This window comes from Lampris incognitus, chromosome 4, assembly GCF_029633865.1.
Source record: "Lampris incognitus isolate fLamInc1 chromosome 4, fLamInc1.hap2, whole genome shotgun sequence".
Lineage (NCBI taxonomy): Eukaryota > Metazoa > Chordata > Actinopteri > Lampriformes > Lampridae > Lampris > Lampris incognitus.
In genome coordinates, this window is record NC_079214.1 from 16,263,192 (window position 1) to 16,288,776 (window position 25,585).

The 25,585-nt window shown below is 44.1% G+C and overlaps 1 protein-coding gene across 12 annotated transcripts in view; it reads right to left on the minus strand.

Moving 5' to 3' along the window:
* Positions 1–25,585, minus strand: part of baz2ba (bromodomain adjacent to zinc finger domain, 2Ba) — an 83,063-nt gene that overhangs the window by 12,866 nt on the left and 44,612 nt on the right. For 5 of the 12 annotated variants that reach the window (XM_056278361.1, XM_056278364.1, XM_056278369.1 and 2 more), the window contains 21 exons: positions 22,798–22,989; positions 21,274–21,435; positions 19,271–19,467; positions 18,923–19,144; positions 18,187–18,801; positions 15,231–15,978; positions 14,702–14,971; positions 12,591–12,651; positions 12,214–12,322; positions 11,335–11,436; positions 10,455–10,677; positions 9,513–9,605; positions 9,184–9,245; positions 8,847–8,912; positions 8,091–8,156; positions 7,708–7,752; positions 7,345–7,371; positions 5,238–5,303; positions 4,677–4,817; positions 3,372–3,626; positions 343–566 (listed from right to left, as the gene is read on the minus strand). In XM_056278361.1, coding sequence (XP_056134336.1) covers positions 343–566; positions 3,372–3,626; positions 4,677–4,817; positions 5,238–5,303; positions 7,345–7,371; positions 7,708–7,752; positions 8,091–8,156; positions 8,847–8,912; positions 9,184–9,245; positions 9,513–9,605; positions 10,455–10,677; positions 11,335–11,436; positions 12,214–12,322; positions 12,591–12,651; positions 14,702–14,971; positions 15,231–15,978; positions 18,187–18,801; positions 18,923–19,144; positions 19,271–19,467; positions 21,274–21,435; positions 22,798–22,989 — 3,946 coding nt within the window. The remainder of the gene's footprint in view (positions 1–342; positions 567–3,371; positions 3,627–4,676; positions 4,818–5,237; positions 5,304–7,344; positions 7,372–7,707; positions 7,753–8,090; positions 8,157–8,846; positions 8,913–9,183; positions 9,246–9,512; positions 9,606–10,454; positions 10,678–11,334; positions 11,437–12,213; positions 12,323–12,590; positions 12,652–14,701; positions 14,972–15,230; positions 15,979–18,186; positions 18,802–18,922; positions 19,145–19,270; positions 19,468–21,273; positions 21,436–22,797; positions 22,990–25,585) is intronic. The other 7 variants (XM_056278371.1, XM_056278366.1, XM_056278370.1 and 4 more) reach the window with 4 other exon arrangements.

Sequence of the window (25,585 nt, forward strand, 5' to 3'; positions counted from 1 at the left end):
AACATAAGGGAGTAGAACCCCGGTGTGCAAATTAATAATTGAATAATTTCCTTCACATTAAGAAATCTCTCTACTACAAATTAGCAGATGTGTTGAGTGTTTTCCACTTTATTCAAAACAAGAAACAATAAATAACTAAATAAATAAAACACACCACTATTGGCAGTTGAGTATTGAGTTTAGGCCAAAGGGGGGCACAGTGCGGGTTGATGAACAAGCTGATTCCATGTCTGGCTTATGTGATACGACAAATCGCTTGGGTTGAAATTTTAATTGGCTTTTAATCATACAGACTTAAAAAGCGCTTCAAGTGAGAAGACTCCTTTTAGCAGTTTCTCTTACCTGATGATGGCCCTGCTGCAGGCTAGCTCGTTAGCCAGGAAGCCCAAGATGGAGGCCTTCTGGGCAGGTGTGTGGGCCTGGAAGGCCTTGGTCTTCAGACTGAGAGCCAGAGGGGCCAGGTCTGTGTTAGCACAATGAGCCCCCATGTACATCTGTAGCACCTCAGACACATTGTCCCTGTTTATGCCAACGCTGGATATGTGGTCCCCAAGCATGGTCTTTGTCTGGGAGAGATCCAAAGAGACCCAGAGAGAAAGACAGGGAGAGAGGGAGACGGAGAGGTTGAAAGGGAATGGATGGCAGGTAGGCATGGGAGAGAAAGAAAAAACTGTATGATGGAGTATGTATGAAACAGTTTAATGAGAAATTAAAGTTGTTATAACATTCAAGTTCGATGTCAGGAGAAATACGAGAATTACTCCAATGTAGGGCTGGGTGGGCGATATGGACCAAAAATTACATCTCGGTATTTCTAGGCTGAATGGCGATACACGATGCATATCTCAGTATTTTCTACTAAGTGGGCTAAATGTTCACTTGTAAGTCAAAGCCGCAAGTGAGATGTCACAAGCATTTTTATTAAAACTGATCAAAATAAAATGCAAAGACAGGGTTCCCTCCCCTGTTTGAACATATACAGCTTCACAACATAACATGTAAATGAACAATTACCTAAAATAAATTGCCTATATTAAACAAAAATAGGCCCATCTCTGAGAATGCAAACCGCATACGGTCATTATGACCGTTTTGGATTTTCAAAGTTTAATAACTTAGGGTGGGGGGTACAGACCTGCTGCTCCCTGAATTCTCCTAAAATTGCATATATTTACATTTAAAATGAGTTTTAGATCAATTGCACAAAAACCAAAAAAAAGTTATGCTAAGATCTACCTAAAACGACCATGAGCAGTCAAAATGGCTGCTCGTAATCTGCGCGTGACTGTGCGCATCATGTCACTATTTATGACATGTTTTGGTCGCATCACTTCCTTCGCAAAGTTCATTGCTCTGTCCTATAAAAAAAAACTAGTGTTCTCCAGTGCACACAAATAGCCTAAATTTGATTTTTGATTATTGCCAACATGTCTGGTTACAGATGTCGTTTCAGACACACCATGACTACCACCGAGGCGTTGCAGTATTTACAGCCGTTGGACAGCCGCCATTTTAAATGGTTTGAAAAATAATATTAAAAGTTGTTAAAAATGTTAATTTTGGTGTCAGTTTCTTAACAGACATATGTAATGCATTAATATCTCAATTGGGTATTTATCTTGACAGAATATAGAGTTTAAAAACCTTTGCGGTCAAAATGACCACCCACAGTCATTCTAGTAGTTTTTAAGTTCTAGTTGTTGTTTGGGACTGTTTCAATATATATTTTCAGTTCTTTTTTTACATTTCACGTTTTATAGGCCTTGTTACGTTTGTTAGATTAGCAATATGTGTTTTCCGTTTTTTTCTTCAGGTAATATTTTCACTTTTTCAATTTTGCTATTCAAGTTCGACCATATCGCTCTGAAGTTTAAATTGTCTAAAAATAGTATCATAGCTGTTAAATTGTTAATTATGGTGTCAGTCATTTGCTAACAGACATACTAACATATACAATACATTAATATCTCAACTGGGTATTTATCTTGACAGAATATAGTTTAAAAACCGGCCGTCAATTTGACCGCCCATCATCGTTTTAGGTAGCAGGAGTGAAATCCCGGTTGTTCTAGTGTTAAGAAACGGGTTTAACGCAACATCAAACCACATCGATATAAACGGTTATGTCTCATCCTTTATCTTGTTTGAAAATATATCGATATAACGTAAAAAGTTGATGTATCGCTCAGCCCTACTCCAATGTGATGTAGAACTGTACAGGTTATGAGACTTCTTTATTATCTCAGCCAGGCAGTAGCCAGAAGGGGATTATGCGTTTAGTTGTGCGTGCATGTTTGTGTGTGTGTGTTCGTGGCTAATCTCGCAAATTACTGGACCCACCAGACTAAAATTGTTTGTGCACAGTTATGAGTGTATGATGAAGTATCTCTCATGGTTGAGGTGTTTCAAAACCTTCGAAAAACATTTGTTCTCGCCATCGCCGCTCTCTCTCTTGATTCACTCTCTAGCTTGCTCGACCAACGCCACTCTCCACTGCTGCCCGATCCAACCCAACCACTCGCACGCGCGACTCACATCTACGGTTGAGTCAGATCGGGCAGCATCAGTGTCAAAATCAAACCATCACCCATTCGGGTGTGAGCCATGAAAGTAAACGAGAAGCCGATCGTATTTCGCAAGCCAGCAAATCATTCGCTGCTGATCTCAGCACAGGAGAACTGGAGGAACACTGGATGAACCAAAAATATTTCGCCTCATTCACCTCGCCGCCACATGGAAGTGCCGTAGTCTCCACTGTCAAAACTCCACAATAAAAATACAATTTCCAGAGTAGGATTAATACAGTCACAGCTGGAAACCATCTCAATAGCTACAATAAAACATTTCCCATGGCTGAGCTATATTTTCTTACCGCCGTTTTATGAATGAAAGTCAATCAACAGAGCAGCCATTTACCTTGATTCACTTTATATCGTGAAAACTGTGATGGTTAAACACATTTGGTCTTTTAATAAGAGCTTTGAAATTATGATAGCCTGATCATTTCATGCCAGACTTGGCCGCATTTGAGCGAGGGTCCGCCTAGGAGGCTGCACATCCACAGACTGACAGGCAAAACATTTTTTTATTAGGTAGATTCTTTTTAGCTAGAGTGCCGCATATTAGCAACCCCACCCCCCATCCCCCATATTTCCCATTCATTCGACTTGGGCACTGCGCAAAATTCTTATAATAGCAGGAAAAACACTTTTTTTCCCCAGTCCGTAGGCAAAAAAAGGGGGCGATTAGATGCCAAGTTCGAACCCTGGAGAAGGGGAGATACGTCCGCCTGGTGGAGACCTGCACTCTACCGAGCGCGCTCCTCTAGTTAACAACTTTTTTCCCCCCCTCACTTAGAAAAAGCAGCTCACCTTCTGTCCTGGCGGCAAGCCGGGGTCACACACAGCCAGAGACAGCATTCTGACCAGAAGGTCTTGGACATGGCCCATGCTGTCCCCCACATTGAGCAGGCCCTCCTGTAGCATGCCCAGGGTGGGCACGTCCACATTCACATCCAGTCCCAGCACTTTGCCAAAGCCCCGCAGGAACTGCATCAGCATCAAGCAGTTGGACACTGCTCGGCCTGGCAGGATCAGCCCTGGGATACGGGAGAACTCCGGGAGAGGCTGGACAGGGAAAAGGGAGTGATGGGTAATTGCTTGTTTGGGGGTCATTTGGCCACTGCTGCATTGGACAAATATCATTGTGACAGAAGTGAATATATTCCAGAGTAGCTGCAGATCAGTGACAGGCTCTCTGAATGGCATTCATGAAACTTGTATCTGTAAACGCATAAAAAAGTTACACAGCAGTTGAGGAGAAACTAAAATCAAGCAAAAGAATAAAGGTAATAAATGGTAAATGTAGCATTCAAAACACTGCAGGAAAAGGAGGGAACATTACCTTTACAGTATGACCCTTTCGTTCATTTTTATGAATTTAATTCAGAGCAATGACTTGACACGTCTCCCTCACACACACACACACACACACACACACGCACGCGCAAATCTATACTTGTGGGGCCCCCTTATTGACTACATTCATTCCGTAGCCCTTAACCCTAACCTTAACCATGCAAACTACATGCCTAACCCTTACCCTAATCAAGTCCTGACCCTAAAATAGACCCTCTTACTTGTGGGGCCCCATAAAATGGCCCCACAAAGTAGGTGGTTTCTGGTTTTTCTATCTTAATGGGGACCAAATGTCCCCCATTAAGATAGAAAAACATGGTGTACACACACACACACACATACACACACACCACATTGTGCAGTATTCTATGTTAACCACTTGGGGGCATACAAATCCTTGTAATTGACATTCAGTGTTGCGAGTGTGAAATCAAAACCGTGATGTATGACTGCTTGCACTGCATCTTTGTAAAAAAAAAATTTAATTTCACAGGTAATAAATAGCATTGATTTGGCAGAAATATCAACTATTACAGCACAAACACTAATTGAAAAGTTATAGATATATTAAAGTCATCCCTCTGTATCTCTGTATGAACCATTATTCATTTACCCTACATGAAAATCTTCCCTTACAGTGGCACTACAACGACAAATTAAATTAAAACGGGTTTTTTTGTTTGTTTAAATACTCAGCTTGATACATGTGGCTTAATGTTTGCCTGAATGTAACACTGGAAAAGCTACAAGGTGGACTACCTGGTGATCAGAGAGACACATGTCTTCATTTGGCTTCTTCAGCTCCCTGGCTATCTCCAGCTCCAGCCTCCGCTGCTCCAGCTTGCGCTCCTTGTTCAGACGCTTCTCGTCCCTCTTCTCCTGCCTCAAGCGTTCGCGCTCCTAGAAAGTCAAAATTCAACAGCTTTACCAAGTGTGTGCGTGTGTGTGCGTGTGTGTGCGTGTGTGTGCGCGTGTGTTTGTGTGCTTGTGAAAACAGGCAATGAGATTTACTTGAGTTTGCTGAGCAGTATTAGAATTCACCCTAATGCTGCTATGCATTCAAAGGAAAGTGCTTGAGGGCCAGATTCCTTTGACTCAGTAGTGTGTAGAAGAAAAATGAATGGAGGGAGAGGGAAAAAAAACTTGTAGGAAAGCAGAGACAGAGAGAAAAATAGAGTCCAGGGAATAAAAGCCGGGGCACTTTCTACTGAGTGGCTATTGTGTGTTTCTGAGTATGTTTGTGAATGTGTGTGGCGTTCATCAGTGTGTGTGTGTGTGCGTGCATGTTTGCGCATAATTCCTCATGTGGACGTGTCCCACCTCTGCTTTCTTGCGAGCCTCAACAGCCTTCATCAGCATAACATGCTGCCTCCTCCTCTCCCTCTCCTAGAGGAGCAGAAAACGCACACCTAAATACCCGTATATCATACTCGAAGTACACACGACTGACTGAATTTAGTCGGTTATTATCTTATAATTGGGATGCGCTAAATTCAGTAGTCGCCATACTTAGGGGGACGAAAAAAAAAAAAAACAGGAAAAAAAAACGAAACAATGCTTCACACGTATACACTTCACATGTATGGTAGAAGCATAAGTGAAAATTCAGGAGTACAATGACAACCAAAAGCAACACAGAGATGCGGTACAGAGTAGATGTGATGACAGACTCAAAAAGAGAAGCAGCTGAAATCAGTGATGGCGCCTCTAAAGTAAAGCTGACACAACAAAAGCAATTAAGTACCTGCTGCCAGAGGGTCTTCTGACATGCAGTGTTACCATTACAGTGGAAATGATGAACTCCATTAGCGACATCAATCCCGACGGTCTCGTCGACAAAATACTCCGATGCGATATTTGGCGAGGGGTTGCAAAGGAGATGTGGAGGGTAACAAGTCGACACAGACTAAGAAGATTCCCCGTTCTGATGTTCTGACAGTTTAAAGTGTGTAATGCACATACACATGGATGTGAGGTTGACATCTTTTTTTTTTCTTTTCCCCATGAATGTATAAGTGTCTACTACAAATAGGGCACAGACAAATCGAGGCATTTCACTTGATTTGATCTATTTATATGCCCCCCCCCCCCGACTACAATGCCGACGTATCAGTCTGTCCTTATTGAAAAGTACAATGGCTGCTGTTTAGGCTTGCCAGGGGAATTTCCAATACACGTGAGGGTTTTTTTTTTTTTGGTTGAATGTGAGGAAAGTTTTGCCACTGTGACGCAAAAAAAGAAAAAAGAAAAAAGAAATCAACAGGGTGCATGCCAAAAACCCTCAACTATTCCAGATCCTGAATTAATAAGATTCATCTGAGAATGTAAACTCATGAGCTGTGGAATAAATAAAGGGGAGATTTAAAAAAAAAAAAGATGTAAACTTTTTCTAGCCCTCAATGAATCACACATGTAGGACACAGAGAACAAGCTGCAGTCGGTCAAAAGTAACAGGCGTAATGAAATAAGGTCCTGAATCGAACTCTGAGTTCATTTCAGATATCTCAATTTTCCCCTCTTTCAGCATGCCAAGAGTGAAAAAGGACTGTGGGGGGGGGGGGGGGGGTCGATTCAAGAACCAGCACAGATGCCGCCATGAAGCGGATTGGCAGTCATGCCTTTTTAGATTCAGCTGCGACTGTGTATGAGTGAGAGAGGGGCTACAAGCAGGACAGCCAGGCCAACAAAAACAAATGCTGCGCAGAACCACATTTGTCCCCATGGCAGAATATGACAGTTGATGTTCAGGGCTTCGTCAGGTTCATTTACGCACAAAGGGAGTTATAGTGCGTCTCCTCCAGCCTGAGGACAATCTGGATTAGTTCTACCACAGAGACAAAATGGTTCTCAGCAGATTTTTTTTTTTTTTAAATTCATTTGTGCAGAGTACAGGAACGGTGAACGACAGAGAGGCTGGATGGGGTAAGTTAAGAGTCCAGCGCTCTGTGGACTGCAGGACAGATGCATGGGCGAAAAGGACGGACGGAAGGACGGACACGAGCTCAATGTCTGGACCGAATCATCAAGCACTCATGGGTCACACAAGCTACTCCAATACAACAGTTAGACGATGTATGTGATGGATGGAAGCTCCTTGAGTGCACTTTAAGACAGTGAGAGAGTGTGGATTGGCTGGCAGTCTTTGCAATGCATTCTGAGTAGGAGGGGGAGGATGGGGGGGAAGGGGACAGAAGCTGCCTGACCACCACGACAGGGTCAGTTGTCCCTCAGGACAAGCAGATGGAGGCAACATACTGACTCTTTTTTTTTCTTTTTTTTTTCTTTTGGTTGGTTTTGCTGGAAAGCCATGCAGAAGAATGTAGTATGACAGCAGCCAGTGCTACACTTAATGCATTGCTATGACAACCATATCACAACCAGTTACACGATGCAGGTGTTAGATGTACAAAAATAAACATACCCATACCATATCTAGTCTATGTCTCTCCAACTCCTGGCAGAGAGAGTTGGCAAAGTATTATGGAACAGAAGTAATAGCCACTACCAATAAACATGGCATTTGATAAAAGCGATATTCTGAGGATGTTGATTAAATACAGACTTGGCAATTAACCAGCTGACAAAATTGCATACACTCACATATGTCTAACACACAAAGGCACATACTTGCATGCTCAGACACACACACACACACACACACACACACACACACACACACACACACACACACACACACACACACACACACACACACACACACACACACACACACACAAATTCCTACTGAAGTGAAGAAGAATGAGCTATGCAGGTTGTAGCAAATGCCTACCTGGTGTTTGAGAATCTCTGCCTGCTGTCTTCTAATCTCTTTCTCCTTGAAGAAAGAAGAAGATGAGCCAAAAAAAAAAAAAATCAATATGATTTCATATTGCCAACATCATGAAAATCACTACGGCGTGATGGGATTTCAGCCTATTTTAAAAGGAGAAACGGCTGCTCTGATCTTATTGTCAGCTGCACTTCACATGGAAAAAAGCTCAACACTGGTTAAATTCTATAAAAGAGATATTACGTAACTCCTGGAGGTGATTTGGCATAGTCTTTAAAGTTAAAATGTGATGTTTCAGTTCCAGATGTTGCCATGTACACATATGAGCATCTTATCAAACCAGAATCTTCTGTTTAAGGGATTTGTGGGTAAAATGCGCATACCTTTATACGTTTTTCAGCCTCCAATATTTTGGCATTGGCAGCCTCTTCCTTCTTCCTCCGTTTTGCCTGCGAATTCAGATTGAGGTCAGGCCACCGGGAACCACATAGGAAGACATTTATCAATCAGCCTGTCTTGCCTCACAGCACTCTAAATGACTTGTTTGCGGTTTTCTGGTTTAAGGAAAGATTTCATGCTCCTGAATGCCAGTCAAATTTGTAAAACACAGAGAATGAATAATGTATCACTTAAATGCGTAATTGTGAAAATGTTGAAGCCTCCTGTTAAGAGTGGCTTGCCAACCGTGTCAACTCAAATTTGATTTAGTCCTGCTAAAACACTTTGAAGCTCCTACAGAGTAATTGTGTGTGCCTGTGCGTCTCTGCCTGTATGGGTGTGTACGTCTTTACGTGTGTTTGTGTGTGTGTGTAGAAAACAGCACCTTTTTTTTCTTTCTTCCCCTCGACCCACTTATGCTAAACTGTTACAGTTGTCTGATGAAAAAAAGACTTTTCTGTCCAATTTAAATAAGGTCTGAAGAGGCAGCGACAGCCATTTTAATATTCAACGGCCGTCAACCAAGACCAATTTAGCATTAGTTCCATGTGGAATTATGCCTAAGAAGACGCAACTCCCTCGAATGCATGCCACTGTTCAGTAATGGGCTTTAGGAAGATTAAAAAACTATAGACTGGGGGGCTGCAGCTATTCAGGAACGTTCTGCTTAATCAGAGGTGCTGCTGGATCAGATTTGGTACCTCCAAAATTTGCTGCGCCCTGAGCTCCTTCTCCATCCGAATCTGCTGAATACGCTTGATCTTCTCCTGTGGAAAACAACATCATCTCATGACACTTCTCACAAATCCTTGTCAACAACTACATTCAAATCACCCAATTTGTGTGCTGTTTTTTTTGGGGGGGGGGGGTAATTACAGTAATCAATTAAAAAGAATGCGAGAAAATGATGATACATGGCACCGCCAAACAAGAAAACAAGCAAATGACCATTCAACGTTTCCTGAATCTGTGCAAGGACAACTCAGATGAAGAGAGGAAAGAGGAGGAAATGCCATCATAAACATGTAGGAAGCCCACCTGCTGCTTAAGAATCTTGATCTGTTCTTTTTGTTTCCTCCTCTCCTCCGCCGCCATGATTGCTGAAAGAGTCAAGGCAGGTTGACAACGCTTTCCAGAAAAACAGACCAACAAAACTGGGTTATCAAACGTTATTGATATCCCATGGAACCGCAAGCATCGTGTGCTGAAGCGGCAGGGAATAAAGATTTTATCATTAAGGAAGATAAAGACAATGACTTTGAGCCATGGAAGTGATAATGAAAAGCGGTAACATACAGAAATGGGAGTGATGGGGGGGTGGGGGTGGAAGCTGTGCCCCAGTTACCACACTAAAATTTGGGGTGTACCTTGTTGTTTCCGGGCCTCTTTGGCTGCCCGAGCTAGTGCCTGCTTTTCCAATTTCCTCATGAGCTTCATCTGAGCAGCCTGTCGGGCTATCTCTGCAGAGAGAGAGAGAGAGAGAGAGACAGCGAGAGACAGACAGACAGACAGAGCAAGAGAGAGAGAGTCAGGATGGAAATCCCAAGAAAACTTTTTATGGTGCTATCACACACACCGCCTTTTTGGCAGTGAGCGGCACCTTTCTCTAATTATATTCAATGGGTTCAAAGCGTTTTGCTTGCTGTTGATGTGCCCTGGGTGCCCTGCTCTTTACCCACCTGGCACAACTCGTGCCATTGGGAGAAACTCCTTGAGCGCCTTAAGTAAAAAAAAAAAAAGTACAACTCTGAGCAGAAAAAACGCTCTTCGTCACCGCCACTTTTTCTCTGCTGTCCAATCGGAGGAGTAAAGGGGCGGGCCTTCTCAAGGGAACCATTTACAACAAAGATGGAGGAGAAAGGGCTGAAACGAATGCTCTCCACCTCTCGTTTTACAGAAATAAATAGCACTACATTTAATAAAACGAGACATATTGTTCAATAACAATAAGAAATAATAATAGGTGTGCAGAGTTGTGTAGCTAATTCATTTATCACTAACAATGGTAAACAAGCGATGGACAGCTAACGGCAAATGTCCCTCGCTGCCGAAAATGGATCCGATGTGACCGGTATAACACCCTTACTTGGGCTGTTTTGTACTTGTTGGGGCATTGAACAGGTTCGATTAAATGAAAAAAATCTTAAACGTAAATTTATATTAAATGTAAAAAAAAAAAGAAGAAGAAAGAAATAGGATAAAACTTGAGCTACACTATTGCTGCAGTTATCATATTCCAGCCTTGGGTTCTTCCTTCCAGCGATGATTGCTTTATATAAGGACTTTTAGTTCGATTTTCCCTTTCTAACCTTGTGCCTCCAGTTTGCGCAGAAGTTTGACCTCGCTGGGACTGGGGCCCTCGGGGGCCGCAGGGTCACCAACGTTGGGGGGTCGCCCCTTCCTTCGCCGGTTACCTTTGCCACCTTCACCCCCCTGCTTCCGCTCTGAGTTAGGGGGACGACCCCGCCGACCCTCCATGGCCACGATCCGAGGAATGACCTCCTCCTCTTTCAACAGAGTCCACTGTAAGCCCTTGTGAGTGAAAGGGGGAGAAAGAGAAAGTTTGGGAGGGCCGGGGTAACAGCACATGACTTAATGAAAGGAAAATATGTTTCCTGACATATTGTATGTGAGACGACAATGAAGGCTCAGAGTATCTGTAAGCTCGCTAGCACTTGCAAGAAAATGAGAACAGGATGTATTCAACAGGGGGTAAAGTTAGATATCCTGTTTTGAATGACATCTGTCCTTCTGGTCTCGTTTGTACTATTCTTGAAATTGCTCTGTGGTGGAAAGATGGCTTGAGGATACAACAAGTGCACATTACATATTCAATTTATCTACTGCTGAGCTTTTCTACTGTAGTGTAAAACTTGTCTTGCTGTTCTAACGTTTATTTCTAGAACACCTCCAATCTTCCCCAACCATCCCACCCCTCTCGTTTATCTTTCTGTCTCACGGACACATACCATGACATACATGACTGGTCACCTGTGGAAGTAATGTCAGCTGATTATTACATATCTCCATGCACAGTGTGAGGGCTATGAACTAGAACTACTGAGGTCTACGGCTGATTCCTATCAATGGCTCTGACAGCGACTGCTGCATACAGCCCTGCCTGCCTCAAGATGAAAAGATGAACGAAAGAGAGGAAGAGCGAGAGAGAGAGAGATGAAAGACAGTCACCTGGGGTCCTTCTCTGGCTTCATAGAAGTCACCAACCCTTATCTTTGCACTGAAGCTAAAATTACCACGCGTGATGCCACTTATTCCATTTCTGGATAGATACTACAGAAGAGAAAATAATTATGGCGTTGGTAACATGTTCAGGGAGAGAATATGTGAGATGTGTGACATTGAAAAGCAACTGGGGACGGGCAACTACAATGGCTAAGGTTATAGGGTCCATCTGTGTAGTGTTACTAGCCATCATAAAAGCTAAGGGACAAAAAAAACAAACATCAGCTCTTAGTAGAGAAAACTGATCTGACCTTGGGGTGCACAGCTCTGGCCCTTCCTTACACGCAGACATGTTGGGCTTTTAGCTGCCCAGAGACAGCAGTGAGGGAATATTACTGAGTGAGAGCAACTGTCTGTTTGGATATACTAAATGCGAGATTGTAAGTCCACATTTTTTTGCCGTTTGGTACAGTGGACAGTCCGGTAGAAACCGTGGTGTTGGGGCCAAAGTTATGCACCCCTGCTCTAAACAGTGAGGCAGCTCTTAATGAAAGCAAGAGGGAGGGTGGATGTATAAAGGAGGTTAATTTGTTAGGATCACTGAAAGGATGGTGGTGATGGGGGGGCTGGAGCAGTATTGGAGCAAATGTAAACTCATGATGCACAAGCATTTTCTGGGGCAATGACGATGGCCTCTGTTGTTAGAAAATATTAGACATCCATTCTTTTGCGATCTGATTTCCTTAGAGCACCAGGACTTGGTTCTGTCCTCCCATGGTGATTCCTGTTAAACATTACACTGCTCATCTACTTTGCCTCAAAACATTGCCTATGCATCATAGCTGTAAGACTACGCTGCACTGCTGTTAGGCTACGCCATGGTACCTTCATCACGTCCGGGTACTGCCGTAGCCTCTTGCCGCATGGGGCGTAGTACGCCACCTCGCCTTGGGGCCGCCCAGCCACCGTTTTGAGCCGTGTTTCTCTCTGCCACCTAGGTCATTACAAATCAAATACAAGCGGAACTGTAAATGATCAAAAGCAAGCTTGGCATGTTTGTGTTTTGCATGTAAAAATGTGTGCATATGTCACGTGTGCTTGAGCGAGAGAGAGAGAGAGAGAGAGAGGTTGTGTCTGCACCCATGCATTCATGGGTCTATGCATGTGCATGCAGGGGCCGTGATATCTGCATCAACTGACAGAAACCTATAAACAATCTGAGGCGAAGTGCTCCCTCGAGCCCGAACCACAACTCCACATACCCCAACTCCAGAGGTATCATCAACTCCTTCTCATCCATCACCCTCTTTCTCTTCCCTAAGCCTGGGGAGAGACAGAGAGCAGCTGTGAGTTTAAACTAACAATGAAAAAAAAAATCATAAACCTGAAAGAAAAAAAAACACACAAAGAAAAACAAACAAAATTGAACAACATAATGGCGGTCCGATAGTGCCATTAAACAAGCTCAATACAATACACACACACGCACACACATATGTCTGCAAATGGCAAACAGATAGAGTATCACATTTTAATTCTAACTGGTGTTGTGTGGTCAGTGGCGGGCACTTTGCATTCAGCGCTTGTTCTTGGCATTGCTCAAATGTCAAATCCTCCGCTGGCCAGCGCCATGTGACCATGAAAGTTGAATACATACAATATTAACTGATCTTCCGACTAAAAGAAGGGCCCTATTTAAACATTAAAGTGGAGATATTTGAACCAAGAACGGGCTTTAAACCTGCGTCGACCTTCATCGCAAGGCACCGGCTAAGCATTACCCAGCCGTGGCAAGCGGGAGAGAAAAGAAAATAACTGAACCCGAAAGATTAGAATATCTCCTGGAACATTCCAGATAACCTAAACATTTGTGCTCTCTTTTCCTTTAGCTGGGTAATCGCGCAGTGTTGAAGGAAGACGGACGTCAACATCCTTTTGCCGTGCCAAACAAAAGTTGTCAGGGCTCTCGGGCCCTTCGACATGCCACTACAGGACCTCAGAGCGCTGGTTAAGCCAGTACGACCAACCGCCTCTCTCTCGCTTCACTAAAAATAACAACCCCTCTTACCAGCCTTCGCAGGATGATGGCATGCTCTCTGCTATTCAAGGACAGAGGCCGTGTTATACACACTTAAAGACGCAGTACACTTTACTTTTCTTAGCGGCACACGCCTGCATTCGAGCTGCGGTGTTTAATGGCGTAAACCTTTCGGTTCTTGAACAGTGTGTAATGGTGACGGGAAATAATTTGCACGCAGCTTTCTCGTCCAAACAAGGGCCAGCTCTGCAATGGCGCTCAAAAACAATCTAAACTTAAATCCTTTAGACAGTTCATCTAAGAATATATGCCGTTGTAAGATGTCAAAAGAGTCTGTGTGTGTGTTGGGGGGGGCGTCTGGGTAGCGTAGCGGTCTATTCTGTTGCCAACCAACATGGGGATCACCAGTTCGAATCCCCGTTAACCTCCGGCTTACAGACACAACTGGCTGTGTCTACGGGTGGGAAGCCGGATGTGGGTGTGTGTCCTGGTTGCTGCACTAGCGCCTCCTCTGGCTGGTCGGGGCGCCTGTTCGGGGGGGGGGGGGGGGGGGGACTGGGGAATGATCTTCCCACGCGCTACGCCCCTGCGGCAAAACTCCTCACTGTCAGGCTGGCGACTCCACATGTATCGGAGGAGGCATGTGGTAGTCTGCAGCCCTCCCCAGGGGGAGGGGGTGGAGCAGCGACCAGGGCGGCTCGGACGAGTGGGGTAATTGGCCAAGTACAATTGAGGAGAAAAAGAGTTTGTGTGTGTGTGTGTTGGTAATAAAAAATGGCAACATCTGCTTTTCCTGCGCCGCTATTCTCTCTTTGCCTCTCCATCATACTCAGTCACTTTGTGGTTTCATTCGAGGAAGGAGTTCACAAAAACACCATCGATAGAGATGCAAATAAGACATGCTCGGTCACTTTTAACCTGCCCAAGGAAATCAATCTTTTGATGAAAATTTTTATGCCTTTCTGACACCTCCAGCTTGCTTTTCTGGGTTGTTGTTTAGTTGAAAACAGGATTCAGAAAAGCTTACTTTAGCTCTCTCGAATGGGTATAAAAGCCTCAATTTCACACTGTCAGTGTTAAGCACGCAATCAGGATATTATATAAATAATATGAAAGGTTTGCCTGTCAAGTGAAACTGTGCAGTCAAGCCTAGGCATACTTCCAGTTGCAAACAACACAATGATACCGTATTATTTTGCTCACAAAGTCACACGACAGTCGTGCTTCGCATCTCGCACACAGTGTCCTTATATGAAATTTATTTTCGTTTTTTCTTGCGGTCATTTGCTCTATGATGATGACTGATTATACGTCACTAAGATTTGAGCACAATACCTGGAGGAGTGGGCAAGGCATAGGAGGAGGAAGGAGAACTGTGATAGGCCAAGGCACTGGAGCTGGTGACGATGGTGGGGGTCTTGATGACCTGCAGGTTGAGGGGGCTGCAGCTGGTGGCTGTGTGGTTGGTTGAGGTGCTCAGTAGTTGTGGGCCTTTGGTTAGCCTGAGAGGAGACTTCTCCTTCTTGGAAGAGGAGCCCGATGCCGGCAGCTTTACCTCCTTCGCTTTTTTCCCAGATATGTCGCTGTCCGAATTACTGTCAGACTCTAAAGCAGGGAGGAAACCGGGATACAAGTGGCTAAGTGGTTTAAAATGAAGCGCTGTGTTAAGAGTCTGCCGGCTAATAAGGTGTTGATTAAGATAAACAAAGAGGTGATTACACAGGAGTTTTTTTTCCCCAAGGGGATAATCTGTGGCATTCAGAAGAGTTTCTAATTTGGCCATATTGATTAACCTTTTCACGGATGGTTCGTTATTACCAGATTATTAAAATTACTTTGACTAAGGGATAGAAAAGGTTCCAACCTGACAGGCTATCATCAGAGTCCTCTTCATCCTCCTCATCCTCAAGGTCATCATCTTCATCTTCATCCTCATCCCCTGAATCATCGGATTCCTTGTTGGCAGGGAGACCGGCTGTGGGGATACAAATCCCAGGAATCCCGACCCCGGGTATACCAACCCCAGGGATACTGACTCCGGGGATACCAATCCCAGACTCCCCTCCCCGAAATAAATCCACCAACGACTGCACCAGATGGTTTTGAGAGAAGCCCTTCCAGGCAGCTAAGGGGTCCGCCTGTCCCTGTCCTAACCCTACTCCTAGTGTCTGTCCCTTTACCTTGGGTGTCTTGTTTTTTCTGGATCCATGGCCAGTGGTGTGAGGTGAGGTAGTAGGGGGCCGCAATCCAGGCCCTACCTGGGGGCCTGCTTGGGTCCTACTGCCCCCTGTGCTCAAGTTGACAGGCATTGACCCAGCATCAGAGTCACACTGAGGCGGCTTGCCCTGTGAGGCAGAGTCTTTGCGAGGTTTGGTGATGAGGGCCAGAGGGGCGTCCTGAGTGGTGCTTTGGATGACTCCGTTAGGGTGGTGGGGTTCAGGTAGCCCTAGTAGGGCACTGGAGAGGAAGAGGTTGGAGTGATTGTTCTGGGGTGGAGGGGGGACAGGGGGCAGTGGAGATGAAGACACAGATGTCCTCTTGGGGGACTTGTCTGGCCCCTGCTGCTGCTTCTTCAGATCAGCTGGGAATGTCTGCCCTTGGGACAGAAGAGACTGGGAACAGAATGGGGGGGGGGGTGAGAGGGATCCGGTGGTAAGGAGGGAGGTGGAAAGGGTCAGAGAAAGGGTGAAAGAAGGGGGGTGGGTGGCGGTTGAGAAAAAAAAGGGACAAAATGGGAGTTGCTCTGGGTGTCAGTTTGCATTATGTCTGAATGTTTGAGCATGTGACAAAACCACAATGACTAATGTTGGTACAGTTAACTGTGTTTTAGCCCCTTTCTGGCGAACAAAGAAGAACAATATACATATTGTAAAAGTTTTTATACTTGGAAGTTCAAGAAAAGAGATTTTGAATAGCCCTCTGAAACTGCATTGCTATAATTGTACTTGTTCACAATATCTGGAACGCTCCATCATCATTATCGTCATGCATCTGACTTTCTACAGCATGTTTGGCTTTTTTACACTGATGGCAAGTTTAGTTCAATCTGTGTTTAAGCAAACGCAGGTTGGGCTTTGACATCCACTTTTGACTAGATGTGACATGAAGTGAAACAAATCAATTTCACAGACCATGAAATACAGTAACAGTAGTGAAACCACAGGGGGAATTGAGCTCGTTGGAAACCACTCTCTACTGGTAAAATAGAAAAAAAGGGAAATAGATTTCCGCCGAAAACGTTCTCTCAGAGGGTTTTGCTTATTGATTATAGAACTATTATTCATATCTCATCGAGGAATACCGCTTGCGGGCAATGAAATCTAAATGAACATGCCGCTATTTTATAATTTTATTTGAATCAGCTGAAAAGCTTTTGTAACAAATTTGTACAAACAGAGGCTCTGTCAGCCACTGTGGCAGGGTAATGAAGCTCAAAGCATCGACCTTTAAGCTAACAGGCTGAGCCTCACACCAGGACAGCTAAACCTAACAGCCCAAACCATATCCTCCCTCAAAGCAACCATTGTTGGTCATAATTAAAACTATTAGTCTATGACAAGACATACATATTTTTAAAAAAAACCCAGCTCAGCAGTAATGACTTAGATAGATAAAAGATGTATAAAAGATCTGGTTAAACCATCGGTGCTTATTATAATAGCTCTTGATTTAACCAGAGAAGATGCTACACCTCTATGAATACAGCACTTAACACTCTGGCAGCTGTATTTTGAATGAAATTCAAACCGAACCCATTTTTTCCCTCAACACTGTAATCCCAGTATAAACCGCCATAAAAGTGAATATGTCTATTTGAGTATTTGAGGAAGAAAAAAAAAGAATGGGGAAAATGAAACGCTAATGGTTGCGATATGTTTGGTTTGAACATTAGATAAAAGAATCTGCTTGACGTGAAACTGGCATGGTGGGAGATTTTGCTTAGCACCAGAATATCTTGTTTAGCCTGCCCCCTGGAACACTTTTTTCCCTCTGATATAAAAGAGCATCGGCTTGAATTAGGAACTGCAGTCGTTAATATTGCAATATCAAATCTTTATCCAATTGACTGTGCAGCTCTATTACCAGCTTCACCGGCACCTGTTCTGTAGATGACACTGTGCTGCTCCCAATCTGCTATCTGCACTCCGTAATGATTTGTGATGTCAGTGTGGAAATAGCAACCTGTGTGCAGAATTTAAAAACAGCCAATGCTTCATCCAGTGGGTATTAAAGATAATATTTTAAATGATTGTAAGTACACTGGGTTTCACTGGCAGCACTATTAAAACTAGGTTTAATGATACACGATTAAAGGTGCAACCAGGAGTTCTGGATTTTTGTTGACTTTGTGGACCAATGCGGCAGTGTTTCGTCGAAGAACGACTTCATTTCGCATAAGCATTGCCTCTTGTTGCAAATACCTACACTCAGACTCTGATAAAATGTGCATTTGTTTTGAAGAGAAGAGAGAGATGTAGGGATGTTTTATAAAAACAGGCGTTTGCAAGAAATACAGTGATGGGGTAATGTATTTCTAATTGTGGTTATGTATCCCGTCTGTGTGCTGTAAACTGTTTCGTCGAATTTTGTGGAGAATCTGGCCCGGAGACAAGCATTTGAAATCATTATATAGCGATATCTAATCCTCTCGCTGATGGTCTTGTTTGATTATGAAGCGTCAACATTAAACTGAGACTGACAAATCATCAAACACTCCTTTTAGCAGCTCTAAGGAGTAGAAGGAAAACAACAAACTCCACACGTGATACACATTAGGAGGGAACGTATTCTGGCTATGTTGACTAGGGTTGTGGACTTACCTGTTTGAGCCTAAACTCATTGATCTGAGCAAGTGAGGCTTCCAGTAGTTTCCGCTTGTGGCCTTTGACACCTCCGGGTGCAGCGTGCTGAGGTGGCTTCAGAGAAGTCTTCTGGGAGCTAGTTACAGGTGAAGTCAATACAAAAGTTTTGGGGGAAGTAGACAGAGGGAGAGCCGAGCAAGGTGGAGAGGGTACAGAGAGAGGCTTTGGGGAGGTGCAGAGGGAGAGGGGCAGGTGCTGGGGAGAGGAAGAGGGCAACAGTTTGGGCGGTTTAGGAGAGGCGGAGCTGGAAACTGCCTTTGGGGATGTGGTGAGGGCTATGGGAGAGGTGCAGGGCGAAGAGTCCCTTCGGGGTTGAGTGAGGAGGGCCAGGGGCTTTGAGCTGGCAGCCAGGCCTGTGGATTGGATGACACTGAAGTGCTGCTGTGGCCCCTCAGCCCAGGGCCTGGAGCTTTGTATGGCCAGGGACAACGTCTGGGAGAGCGCTGGGGGTGAGGGAGAGCAGGGTAAGGGCACTAAGGTAGGAGGATTGGAGGTGATGTTGTGGGGCTGTAGTGTGGGGGCGTCAGGATGGTGTCTGTCAGCCTTTCCAGTTCCAGGGCCTGCTATGACAACCTGGAGAGGGAGAGGATGTAGGCCTGTGTTAGCAAATTAATATAACCTATAACCTACGGTATGATTTCCAGTTCATAGCGATGATGAGATTTGACACCCTTATCATCCTGCTGCATTTTACCTTTGTCTTTTTCTTTGCCCGCTTCTCCTTCTCAGAATCTGACACCTCACTCTGCTTGTCCTCTTCATCGTCATCATCATCGTCGTCGTCGTCATCCTCATCATCATCTTCGGGAAGGTCCTCAAGGTCACTGCTGAGGGATCCATCGCTTGAGCTGTCTGAGGATGTGCCCGATTCACTGTTGCTCACCCTGGAGGTGTCGGTTGGCTTCTTACGAGGCTTCTAGGTTGGAAAGAAGAACCAAAACTTAAAAAACTCAGCCTCACTAAATATTACATGATCCCAGATTGCAACACTAGCAAATCATTTCTCTATGAGGAGGGGAGCAAACTGAGCCACTGCTCTGACCTTGTCTCTAGGCTTGTGGGACTGCTTCTCCACCACTGCAGCTGGGTCGTTGTGGGGGCTACTACGCTGGCTGTAAGAGGAATCCGAATTCTTAGCTGGCTTGGGGGACGTCTGAATTGGGGCTGGACTCACAGAGAAGCTCCCTGCTTGTGTGGTAGGTGAAGAGACCCCACTTCCGTTCACTGCCCCGTTCACCCCTGGAAAAACAAGACAGATTTACTGTGCTGCTTATCAGCTGCATCTCTGCAGAGGACAGACTTAACTGCGGAGGGTAATGAAACATCAGGGAGCTCGGTACAGAACGGAATAAGGCTAAAATATTGATTTATGCCTGAATCTCATCAAACACGCTGGCTGCGCATGGCACAAGCCCAACATGAGTGGTTTACATAATAAAAGATAAATTAAAAGATACTGTTAAATTAAAAGGGTGCAAGAAAATAAAAGATTAGAAGGAGGGGGAAGGGATGGGGAGAGAAAGGGAATAAGAAAAAAAAACACTGAGGACTGAAAGTCATTAAAAGCTTCTCAACGGGAGAAACCTCATAATGGGACAGAGAGAGTCTGTTTAGGTGGCTGGAGAGGGGAGAGAAAGCTATAAATGAAGTGCGAAGGCAGATAGTGGGAGATTAGAGAGAGAGTCTAATCACTTACTTCCACTTAACTACCACGAACAAAAATTATTGATTAGTTCACATACTTTACATCAACCGAAGTTTCCCGCCCCGGCACATCCCCTCAACCAAACCCCCCAAACATGTCCTGCTGTGGCACAGGTTAGCCACAAGTTCAGGGAAACATTCATAGCCAGTGATGTGTTTAGAATCGATTAGAATTTTCTTTTTTTGGGGGGGGGGGGGGGGTTCAGGTAGCGTAGCGGTCTATTCCGTTGCCTACCAACACGGGATCGCCGGGTTGAATCCCCATATTACCTCTGGCTTGGTTGGGCGTCGCTACAGACGCAATTGGCTGTGTCTGCAGGTGGGAAGTCGGATGTGGGTATGTGTCCTGGTCGCTGCACTAGCGCCTCCTCTGGTCGGTCGGGGAGCCCCCCGGATCAGCAGAGAGGGGGTGGAGCAGCGACCAGGACGGCTCAAAAAGAGCGGGGTAATTGACCAGATACAATTGGGGAGACCTTGGTGTGATCTTAATATATGTCCCTAAGTGTGTATATTGTGTCTCGTTTCTCTTTATTGTTGTTGGAGCGTGTGATGCAAAAGAAATTTCCATGTGAATGAATGGATGATAATGTACCATCTTGTCTTATCTTAATTATTGTATCTACCGTTGCAGACCAAGATCTGAAGACAAATATGAAAGTGGTGTGTGTGTGCGTGGATGTCAATATGAATGCAATGTAACACTGCTGTTGGTAAAAGTAGGGTTCCCACTCTTTTTAGGAGATCATTTTCCAGGAATTTTCAAGGACCTTCTGCACAACTTTTGCTTGGATATACATGACAGCCGTTGCTCAAAGAAGGTCATACTATTCAGTATTAACTATCAATGGAGGCTTCAGCGGTTTCTAAATGGACTGTGTAACTTTTAGTTTGTCACTGAATATAACCCTCATACTTCAAACACCGATGTGCAATCTCAGCGCAATCATATGGCCTAAAATACACAATCTCGGCTAAAAATGACACAAAAATATGTCATCCAAGCAGGTAAAAGTATGATTTCATATGGTTACTTTACAATTTTCCATGACCTCAATAATATTTCCCAGGGCATCTGATCAATTTTATAATTTTCCTGATGTTATTCATGAATGCAAAACTAGTCTATAAATTTCCTTGTTTTCCAGGGCACAAGGGAACCCTGAACAGATGGTGTACACAATTTTCACTACAGAGGTCAAATCAGAGAGTCAACTCTCTTTCACAGTAGTGACCCGGTTATGATAGAAAGCCAAACACAGAACCTGTTTCCTATACGTCGATGATGATACTGTGTTGATCAAGAAGGTGCCCCCCTACCCCATCCCACGAGTGATGTTGTACCTTTAGCAGGGGCACGGCTGTTCTTGCTGGGGGTCCTGCTCTGGAGTGTGCTGGCGCTGTGGTTGGGCTGAATGTGAGGGGTGAAGAATGGAGGAAAGCCAAGGAAAGGAGGGAGAAAGGCAGCAGCTCCTCGCCCGTGGGCTTCTGCAGCCCGCCACCACTCTGGTTGGTAAAGAGAAGATGGAGATAGGAGGAGAGCAGAAGAGAAGACGGGGGGAGAGAACAGGTGAATTGTGGATTTATGCTCATATTGCTTTCATGTTCCATTCACTAATTTAGAAATTAACATACAATTTGCCGGTCACATTGACCCAGGTTTGGGTTTTATAGCAATGCAATTTTAAAAGCTACTTAAAAATATCCAACATATCTTATCCCAATCTCAATTACTGATAATATTAACTTTTTTTTTTTTAATGGGTCATATTGACCTGAACAGAACTCAAGGCTTAAAGGAGAAGTTTGGTTTCCAGGGATTTTATTGTGTGCCCTGCTTACACACTCAGATAAACTCCATCCATTGTCCAAACCGCTTATCCTGCTCTCAGGGTCGCGGGGATGCTGGAGCCTATTCCCACAGTCATTGGGCGGCAAGCGGGGAGACATCCTGGGCAGGCCACCAGGCCATCACACAGGGCCGACACACACACATTCATAACTAGGGACAACCTAGTAATGCCAATTCACCTGACCTACATGTCTTTGGACTGTGGGAGGAAACCGGAGCACCCGGAGGAAACCCACGCAGACACGGGGTGAACATGTAAACTCCACACAGAGGACGACTCAGGACGACCCCCAAGGTTGGACTACCCCGGGGCTCGAACCCAGGACCTTCCTGCTCTGAGGCGACCGTGCTAACCACTGTGCCACCGTGCCGCCCAGACAAACTCATGGATACTTTCATGTCTGTGTGTGCAATTTGAAGGTATGTTGGATGGTGAGTTTAGCGTAGCTTAGCTCAACTGCTGGATGTCTATGGGGATCATTAGCAGTTCATCTCAAAAGAATGGCAATACACTTCTGAAGCCAATGATTAATACTCTTTACTTGTTCGCCATAAACAATTTTTCTCAAACAACATTTTCACAAGTGCATGAAAAATCCTAGAAATTAATTAACTAATATTTTCCATAACATGCATAAAATCTTCTACGGTGGAAGAAAACGTGTGCATATTATGGAAAAAGAGTCAGAGGCTAGAAATTAGATTATCGTTTTTAACTTCTTTTTTTTGTATATTAGACATATATGTCATTTTCTGCTGGTATTATGGCAAAATAGTTCAAAACTATAATGTAATTTCTAGGATTTTTCATGTATTTGTGAAAACGTTGGTTGAGAAAAATTGTCAACACTAAGCTAACGTGCAAAAAGTTTTAATGATCGGCCGTATAGACATAAAAAAACTCTATTCACGAGAGTGTCTGCGTAAGAAGGACACAGTAAAGAAATACTGAAAACCGAACTATCCCTTTAAGAAGCGCCCTGGTGAACTCCTGTTTGCTCATATTTCTGTCTTACCAGAGATCGCTCCTAGCTGAGGGTGGGCTGCCAGAGCAGCAGACATGCCCAGGGAGCCCAGTCCTCCAAACTCAGGCCTGCCGGCTCCAGCAGTGTAGAGGGCTCCGAAGGCTGGGTGGTTGACCAGAGGGAAGGCACTTGACAACGTGGAGCCAATGAAGGGCTGCTCTCCCGCTGCACCGAACAAACGGCCTGAGGGAGACAGAGTCCAAGAAACAGGAGTTCAGAAATGTTTGAACCACCATTGACAGATATGGTGTAGGCCAAATAGGTCATATGACAATGATAACAATCAAAATCTCTTAAATTAAAGCAATTTTCAAATAAAACACGAGTCCTGGTTTGAGTAATAATCCACCTTCGAAAGGAAATGATGATATCTGTGAGATTTTTCATATGGAATCTCTGAGAATGAATACCGATTTTTTACGGTCCCCATATTGCATTACTGGTAAAAAAAATAAAAATAATAATAATTTATTTTTCTGATAAATTTGTATTGCAGGAGTTGTTTGAAATATTATATTACAAGTGTCTACATTCAAGTTAAATTCACACATATTATGACTATTTTTCCCCCCTTTTTCTCCCCAACTGTGCTTGCCCAATTACCCCACTCTTCTTAGCCGTCCCGGTCACTGCTCCACCCCCTCTGCCGAGCCGGGGAGGGCTGCAGACTACCTAGCACATGCCTCCTCCCGATGCATGTGGAGTCACCAGCCGCTTCTTTTCACCTGACCATGAGGAGTTTCGCCAGCGGGACGTAGCACATGGGAGGATCACTATTCCCCCCAGTTCCCCCTCCCCCCTGAACAGGCGCCTCGACTGACCAGAGGAGGCGCTAGTGCAGCGACCAGGACACATCCGGCTTCCCACCCGCAGACACGGCCAATTGTGTCTGTAGGGACACCCGACCAAGCTGCAGGTTACATGGGGATTCGAACCGGTGATCCACGTGTTGGTAGACAACGGAATAGACCAATACGCTACTCGGATACCCTCATATTCTGACTTTATTATTGAAATTTCAGCTTAATTTCTTGGAAAACAGCCTTTCTTTTTTTTACATGGCCCTCACAATCTTTCACAGAATTTATTTTTTTCAAGAATTCGTTTTTGGGGGGAAAAGGTTCAAAATCAATTTTTCGATTCAAGGAAGTCAATGGTCTTCAGTGGAGTGCAAAACATCATCCAGTAACTGCAATGAGAGCAGTATGGCTTGAAATTAACCAACACAAATATGTTGAAATTTCAAAATTATCTTGAAGAAATTTCAAAACAACACAAATAGCTGAAATTCTGAAATTTCTTAACATAAAAATACATGTCAACATTTTTTAAACTTTGAAATATCTGCCTCCCCTGTGTTAGTTATTTGACACTGTGCTGCTGTTGTCGCCGTTACTGAATGGTGCAGCCACGACGTCCAGACGTTGCAGATGTGAAAGAAACTAGCTTTGGAAAATGTTTTTTTTAATGATTTTGTCTTATTTTTCAATATGTAAGAACAATTATTTCAAAATACTGACTAATCTCAAAAGATTTAAAAATACTGAAGAAAAAAACAAGATATATTTATATCGCCTGGCTCGACTTGTCGTTTCCATACCACTGTGGAAAAGCCCCAGTTTCATTTTTTCTTCTTTTCTTTTACCAAATTGTGGGCTGAATTTGTGGTTTCTATCTTAAGAAGAGAAGTATTCACAGACACAAATATCGAGTGATGGTAGGTAAATTCTGTTATCAGATGGATTTTGCCTGCGTCTTACAAATATTCACCTTTAAAGAGATACTTGCATCAAAATCCGACTTCTCCTGTTGTTAATCGATGTAAGGAGTGTGGATGTGATGGATGAGACAAATGGTAGCCCTAAAATCACATTTATTGCCAGATGAGCGATACCGGCGGCCGAGTAACTGATTTCCAGTTGGCGAAAATGTGGTAACTTGCCGCGTCACGAATTACCATTAGCATAGAGGGCATATCTGTTATAGGACGCTATAAAAGCGGAGACGCACCCCTTTCTCCCCCCTCTGGTTCCTTGCTAGTTCGAGTTGAAGTTGGTTTTGCTAAGCCTTTATTATCGATCTTGCTAGCCGTATTGCTATCCATCCATCCATCTATCTATCTATCAGTTACTTTTATCATCGAACATATTATTTGGCAAGTGCTAGGCCTACGCCACGGGCACTGCCGTGGCGTAGGCCTAGCACACAATGCCTTTCAATTGTGTGGTCGCTGGATGCCCGAGCTATAGCACCCGCGCCGGCTGTAGCTCCATCACCAGCATTAGCTTTTTTTACCCCGCCACACCCACACGACCACCCTGAATTCCCTTAGCCAATAGCTATGAAATCATAAAACCACACATACCTTTCGGTTGTAATTCAAACCACCCATGTTAAAAATGTGCTCAGAAACAGCATGAAAGTATCTCTTTAATGTCTGACTGCTCTTCTACTACGTCCTATTTATGTTTACCTGTTTGGACCTAAAATGTTTTTTCCTCTCAAATGACACCATAGATTTCTTTATACTATGTCAAAGCTGGATTAACTCTGATTTTTAAGTTAAAATGAGTACTGTGCATGCATTTTCAACAAGCATTAAGTAATACAAATTTTAAAAAATCTGCTCTGAGGCTTTATTAAACTACTTGTGAAATATTGAAGCAACTCCATTGTAAGAATCGAGGATAATGTACTACCCAGTAAGGTGTAAGTGTCACGTATCCAGCACAGCTTTGTTTTTTTTCGGGTGGTGGCCACAAAAGGAATGAAGTTTATA